General features: G+C 28.4%; 1 protein-coding gene across 1 annotated transcript in view; it reads left to right on the top strand.

Annotated features, from left to right (window-relative positions):
* The first annotated feature begins 5080 nt into the window (after positions 1–5080).
* LOC126895909 (HEAT repeat-containing protein 1) overlaps positions 5081–7826 on the top strand; it is a 6928-nt gene continuing 4182 nt past the window's right edge. Inside the window, exons 1-2 of the mRNA XM_050668240.1 lie at positions 5081–5196; positions 6291–7792. Coding sequence (XP_050524197.1) covers positions 6386–7792 — 1407 coding nt within the window. The 5' untranslated portion in view covers positions 5081–5196; positions 6291–6385. The remainder of the gene's footprint in view (positions 5197–6290; positions 7793–7826) is intronic.

The raw sequence follows: 7826 nt of genomic DNA, 5'->3' as shown, positions 1-7826 counted from the left end.
AACTAAAAAAAAGACCGGACTGAACTGTTATATGAAATTTAAATTGGACCAGACCAGATAGAAATTTTAAATGGATCGAACCGAACCGGACTATAAAATAAAAAAAAATTCTAGACCGAACCGTACCATTAAATAAAAAAAACTCTGTCCAGATTAAATTAAACCAGATACGACAAAAATGTTGTCATAACACTTTTAAATTTCTTCCATACACTACTTTTCCCATCGTGAGGAAACAAAGTACAATCACCAGAATCACTCAATAATTTTCTTTTAACAGTATTTTTAGAGACGGTAAATGCTGGATTTTTTTCTAAATTTATTGTTGATTGAGTTGTATTCTCTAAGTTAGAAGGAATAATAGAATTATTTGAAAAGTCATCATCAATAGAGCTCACCAAAGTTGAGTTCAAGAACTCGCGAATTTGTTGAGAATTATTCATGATTCTAAAAAAAAAACAAGACTAAAATGTTTTTTTTTAACTATAATTATTTTTATTTTGTGTGTAATTCAGTTAATGATTTATGATTAATGAATCACTCTGTATAGGCTATAAAGAAAATTCAATAACACAAAAATGTCCTTGAGTAAACTAATAATTTCAAATTCGTGTTATACAGAATTTAACATATTTAGTTTATACATACAGAATGATTTCTTAACTATGCCTCACGAAATAGCTTTGAAATTATTATTATTAATAATTTTTTTTTTTTACATTAACGATTCATTGTTGAGCAATTTAAACGAAAATTTAATTTTGTGCTACCATTTCGAATATCAAATGGCAACCCCAATTTTTTTCATACCATCAAATTTATTTAATAGAAAAAAATATTGTCTTACATATAGGGTAATTAAATCATTACTGATTGTTAATTATTACGATATATTTGAATAAGCTTTCACTTTAAATGTTAAGTAAAAGCCATTAGTTTATTTAGCCTAAGTGAAATTTTTGGTTCAACAAGTTATTATTAGCATATTATTTTACATCGATAAATATTTTACGAGTAACGTTTAATTTTATAACAAACAATTAACACTTATCAATATAAAGCTGTACAAAACAAAATAATTTTCTATCTCTCCTAAAAACCATATGTGCTTATTTTTATTATACTATTTTTTAAATAATTAAAAATTTATTTTATAAAAAAAAATACTTACAGGCAGATTGAAAATAACTGATGTCTTTCGTTGATGATAAAGAAATAAAGCCAGATGATTATGTTGGTTGATATTTCCCAACTTTATTTTATCCAACATAATGTACAAAGACTCATAAATGTAATATTGTTATTAATACAAGGGTAATTCTTTAAAAACACGGTTTTAAGTCTTAACTGAATTAAAATAATATTGTATGTTAAATGGGCAGTAATAGCCTTTCTATGTCTAGACATAATTATAGTCAATAAAAACGATCAGTTTATTCCAAAGTGTACAGAAAAACTATGAAATAATATAATACACTTAACGATTGACAGCGTAAGAAAGCAATACATTATGCACTATGATTTTAAATCACATTTCAGGATCCTGGAAATTCTATTGGCACGTGGGTCATTATTTGAAAGAATTCAGCTTTTATGTGACATTTATTGTATTAATTTTTAGTGAGTGTTATCATCGTTCACTATAATGAAAACGATTTAAACCTATTACGATAAAATTTATGATTTTTTTTTATTATATCACTCGCGAGTTTCTACTAAAAACAATAATACAAATATATTTATAATACTATACTGCTATTAAAAGTGGACTATTATCTCAATTTGAAGATGGACCGAGACCGGATCCTTGAATTCTTTTAAAGACCAGAACTGGACCGATGAACATTTTAAGAGACCGTAAAAAAAAGGACCGATAATTTTTAACTTCAGACCAACTAGGACCGGACCAATTTATTATTTGAAGTATAAGACTGAACCGGACCGAACCGTGGTCTAGTCTGGTTCAGTCCGGACCGGTTCAAACCGAACCATGCAGAGCTTTACTCCCATACGATTATAGTTATGATGAAANCTACCCTGTATATATATATACAGTAGAAGTCCGATAATCCGGCATCCAACAGTCCGGAACGTCCGATAGTCCGGCATCGCTCCGAAAAATTGTAAAAATTTTGGTTTTCTCCAAAAAAATGCCTTTAAAGCAAATAAAAACGATCAGGAGCTATTCGGAAGTTTTCAGGGTATTCGGGATCATCCGGACGAATTTACAATAGAGCAGAAAACTAATAACCAGCAATACATAATAGTGGACAAAGTAGTACTCGGACCGGTCTAATTTTATCATATATGACAAAATTAGACCGGTCCGAGTACACTGAACGCGCGCTTAAAATATGATAACAGGAAGTTGTATAACACGGCCTCAACAGTATTGTTCGGAAACAATTAGCGGCCGGCTAGTCTCAGCTATCATAACAAATACAGGTGCAGTGCAGTACACTTAATCAATCACGATGCGTCTTCGCTATTTTTTTGTGCTTTGTTGTTTTCTGTCCTTTTACATTGTAGTAAACTGTGTCTCAGTACTCTCTACTGTAATACAGTTCATACATCTGTAGTGACGTACGTAACTTTTGAAACTGTTTATAAACAAAATGAGTTTCGTTCTAACTGTACAGTGACCATGTTTTCAAAACCTAAGCCTTCGAATTCAAAAGGGGAGAAACGAAAACACATAACCCTGCATCTGACCTAACTCTACAGACTGATGAGAAAGAAAACAATCAAGACGCTCTGACCAAAGTTTTGGATGTCGTTAGAAGTGCTGACAATCCCTTAAAAAACCTGCCTGAAGATGAGGTAGAGGAGTGGCTTCTAATCGACGAGAATGAGCCTCTTGAACAAGAACTAACCGATGAGGACATTATCAACAGTGTCGTAAACCCTCAGCCTAATCAAAATCTTGAAGAAAGTGACTCAGATGCCGAAACGGAAGAAAAGGAACAAATCAGCTGGACAGAAGCTACAGAATCACTAAATAAGTTTATCTCTTGCTAAGGCTAGTACTAGCGATAGTGCTTCAGAAATTATTGATCTCCATATCATTAAATATACATTTTATACTAAACGCCAAAAGTCAAGAAAACAAAAAGTCATTCCTGACTTTTTTAAAAGTAAATGAAATATGTATTAAAGTACTTGCACATAATTTATATGAAATGTAAAACAAACTTTTTTGTATTTGCACACTGTATTTTTAGTATAATTATTAACCTAATTGTTCTTATTGCAAAGCCTACAAAAAAAGGAAAGGGCACCGCCCGATAGACCGGAATTTTCGATAGTCCGACACGGAACCGGTCCCGAACGTCCCGGATTATCGGAATTCTACTATATATAATATTGATGATACGCACGCATGTACCCGTACGAAAACCAAAAATAAAACTATACAGGAATAGTGATTGAACGCAGCGCCCGGTGGTATTCACGCGGGTTCGTTAACGTTCGTGGTTTAGTTTTGTCTTTAGTTTTAGCTATGTCGAGGATAAANGGTTTAGTTATGTCTTTAGTTATAGCTATGTCGAGGATAAATAATAAGATGAGTGGACTGTATGTTTGAATGTAGAATGAATTTCACAAGATATAATTATACAAAATAAATGTATTATATAATAAATATAAAATCTTATATACACCAATGTGGATAGGGGGGACACTTAATACTAATGCCACAAAGGCGATGATATAAACAAATAATAAATTATACAAGTGAGTCTTAGAAAGATAAATGAACAAGCATTATACTTATCTGCTAAATGAAACGGCTGATGATAATGTTGAATATTGAAAGGATCAATTGAAGTCGAATGCAAGTAGCTGACCAAAATGTACAATATGCTGTCAAAGGTATTGTGATGTATCTCAGAAAATATATAGACCCAACGGCGATAAACTGAGCGCACAGGGTACGACAATCGCAAAGGTGATATTTTCTTTTTACAGTAAAACGAATACAAAACTACTAGCTCGCAAACGCCATAAAGCTTATATCAGAAGAAGCGTTAAGATGGCTGCGACAATGGTAACATAGAGAGAAAAACCGACAACAACTCGATGTAACACAACGATAACATGAATAATCAAAAAACACATTTTCTTGACAGCATATTCGATCGATGTGTATCCAACAAATAGTGTTGCCGGCGTGTTGTGAGCGGGGTAGGGTAAATGCGTTGACAGTCTAGTTTCTAGGACTTAGACGACGGGATATGCGAGAATAACACGTGGCGTGTGAAGAGTTACAAACATACATACATACAAGTGAAATTAATATAAGCGTGTTAATAAGTCACTTCTACAACAATAATAGGTAGTATTTGTTCCAATAAACATTATGTCAAAACTTTTGTTGTTCCAATAAATATTTGTGTCAATGTTATCTCTATCCTACTACTTACCTTCTGTAGTACATTAGTTCCATTAAATATAATATCCATCTATTATTATTTCCATTTGTTGAAATAATTGTTCATTAGAAAAAAGTTTGATTTGAATAAAAGATTATCAAAAGTAATATTATTACTTTATAATAATACTAAATAATACTAATATTATTTATATGCATTTGAATAAATAAAAATATATATTATATATTTTTATTTTATCTACAAAATTAAGATATTTTTACATTGAAATGCTGAAAAAAGATTTTTGTAATTTAATTATTAAAATTACTTATTTAACACATTTTTTAAATGTATTATTTAATTACAATAATTATTATGTTGTACACTATTTTAAATTACGAAGTATAATCTTAGATTTGTTCATGGGCGCATTTAACCCGGGTGGAATTTTTGAGGAGGCCGTAATGTTTTCAAGATTCGAATATACCTATGAAAGTGGAGATTCTTTAGTTTATTAACTTAACAATTAAATAACGAAAGAAGTGATTTTGTAAAAATACTCACATAGAATCTTTTGTATTATCAATGTATTTATTCTGTAATATGTACGAAATTATTTGACGACAAATTTTTCGAACATATGACACATTTCCTCTTAGCGATATTCTTATCAATATTATCTATGAATATTTAAATTGCTTTATTAGAATCGCGTGGTCTACAATAAAAGTGTATAATACACATTTATTATAAGTAGTATTAACAGAAAACATAACTGATGAACTTAATTTTTTTGTATACAATCAATTCATCTCTATTTTAATCCGTAAGTAACTTTTAAATTATAAAACATATTATTTGTATATATTTTATATTTGTTTAAACAATTTTTAACTTAAAAAAAAATATTTAAATAATATTATTTAAGTTAAGTTATTTATTTACTAAATAAGGGTATAAACTTAAAATGCTGAAAATGCTTAGATGGATAAGTTGAGTAACTAGAGAAAATAGGATAAGGAACGAACATATAAGAGGGAATATAGGTGTAGCATCAATCATGGATAAGATGAGAAAAAATAGACTTAAATGTTTTATGGAAGCTGTAAGAACATTTATAGAAATAAATTTTGAAGGAAGAAGAGATAGAAGAAGACCAAAAAAGAGTGTGGATGTTGTAGAAGATTATGTCAAGTGGAAGTTTAGGATAAGGGTGGCTGACCCAAGTAGTTTGGATTAAGGCGAAATAAAAGAAGAAGAAATAAGGGTATAAACTTAAAGAAATTAATTGGTTAATTCTATTAGAAAAATTAGTAGAATGTTTAAACAAGCGATAGAATCATTTTTAAAGGTCTGTAAAACTAGTAATTTGAGATTAAAATGTACTAAGTTTGTACCGTTTTAAGAGATAAGGGTTGGACTTAAAAATATTTAGTTACTTATAATTAATTATAATACAAAAAAAATTTGGAAGATAATTAAAGGTTAATAATAATTCAATCGCGCTGTATTTGAAAATAAGATTCTTTAATATGAACTTAATAATAAAAGATTACTAAAAATTATTCATAAATTTTTAAATAATGTGAAATGGAAATAATTATACCTAGCTGTAATTGTATTAAATATATTATAAACATTTGTATCTAAGGGTATTAATGAAGATTTGAATGTTGAATATTAATAGATTTAGACCTTGGGTTAGAAAGGCCTATCTCTCTTTTTGAAGCAAATTAGATTTTATATTTTCTCATGCAATAAGCCTAAAGTAATTTCGAGCCATCATAACTAAACATTAAAAAAAAAAAAAATTTTAATTATTAATTATTAAGAGTAGGAATAAAATATATTCAATATTAAAATCTAAGATAATCATTATTTTTTTAATATTTACTTAATAATTTAACTTTGATGTTGCAGATTTATCAGGAATTTATTTTGGTGTAATGAAGTGTATTTGTAAGTAAAATTGTTTTATTATTGAGTTGCTTGAATATAAAAATTTAATTTTTAATATGTCACATACATCTCTTGAAAAGCAATTGAAAAAATTGACTGTACCACAAACAACAATATTAAGTTTAGGGTACAAAAAAACTTCTCTTCTCATTCAACCTCAGGATATTGGAAATCATGATCTAATAGCATTTTTTGAAGTTGGAATTAAGGGTCTTAATGAATTATGCAGTATTAATCCAAAATTTGAAAAGTTTGAAAAAACATTATTTAGTCAATCTTGGCAGTCAAAACAAAGGGCAATTCTAAGTTTATCTGAGAATAAAAAAATTGATTTATTAATTGAAGAATTTCTTTGTTTATTATCCCCTTATTTTAACTCTAAACCGGCTTTATATGCATTAGAATGGTTAGTTCATAGATTTAACATAGAACAGTATAATACAGATGCCTTAATTGGATTTTCTCTACCATTTATGACCACCCAAGTTTTTACCAGGTTAGTTCAAGTTATTCCATTGCAAAATAACCCAGAAGTAGCAAGAAATTGGTGGTGGCTAGCAAAATCTAAAAAAACAGGAGTTCAAATAAATGAAAATAGTTTTATTTCTGAAGCTGTAGGTGATACTAAGTTACTAAAATTAATTTGTTCTTTTATTATTAAAATTGTAAATGAACATGAGAATAGTGACGAACTTATAACTGTTTGGACTAATTTTTATGCTAAGATTGCTGTTGCTGCTTTTAAGCTATCTACTCTTTCAAAAAATAATTTAGTTACTATATTTTTGCCTTCAATAATAGCTGGACTCGAATCTGAAGTAAAATCTTTTACTATATCAGCTTTTATAGTTATAGGAATTATGTCAACTTATATAACCTACACTGAAAAATTACGTTCAAGTTTAGTGAAAAAGATATTGCTTGTAAAGCACCAACAGCTATGGCGAAATTGCACTCTTCTTTTATGTGTTATTTATAACTCAACTAAGGATATGATGTCTGTAAAATTAACCAATTCCTGTGTAAAATTCTTAGCTAATAATCATGAAGTACACATAGACGCATTAAAAAAAGTTTTGAATAATGACAATAATGTATTCTATTTATTATTAGTAAGAGAAAGTATTGCATTAGCAAAAAATGATCCATCATTACAATCTTTTTGTTTTGATTTAGTTAAATTAATTGATTTGAATAATGGTGATTTTATTACTGAACTTGTAAAAGTTATCTTACAATCAGTCATTAAAGAACCATGGTATGTAGACTTAGTAAAAATTCTCAAAACTAAGTATAATATAGAATGGGAAAATACAATAAAATCAATTGAATTCTTAAAATATCAAGACTTAAATACTCCAACAACATTTAATGTTGAAGAAATAGCAACAAATATTATAACTAATGATGATATGATGGATGTTGATAATATCATTAATGATTCAAATAGTAAAAAAAAAAAAAAAAAAAAAAATTTACTATAAAAAAAATATTCAA

Source organism: Daktulosphaira vitifoliae, unplaced genomic scaffold, assembly GCF_025091365.1.
Source record: "Daktulosphaira vitifoliae isolate Bord-2020 unplaced genomic scaffold, ASM2509136v1 Scaffold_1, whole genome shotgun sequence".
Lineage (NCBI taxonomy): Eukaryota > Metazoa > Arthropoda > Insecta > Hemiptera > Phylloxeridae > Daktulosphaira > Daktulosphaira vitifoliae.
This window is presented reverse-complemented; position numbering and strand designations above follow the sequence as displayed.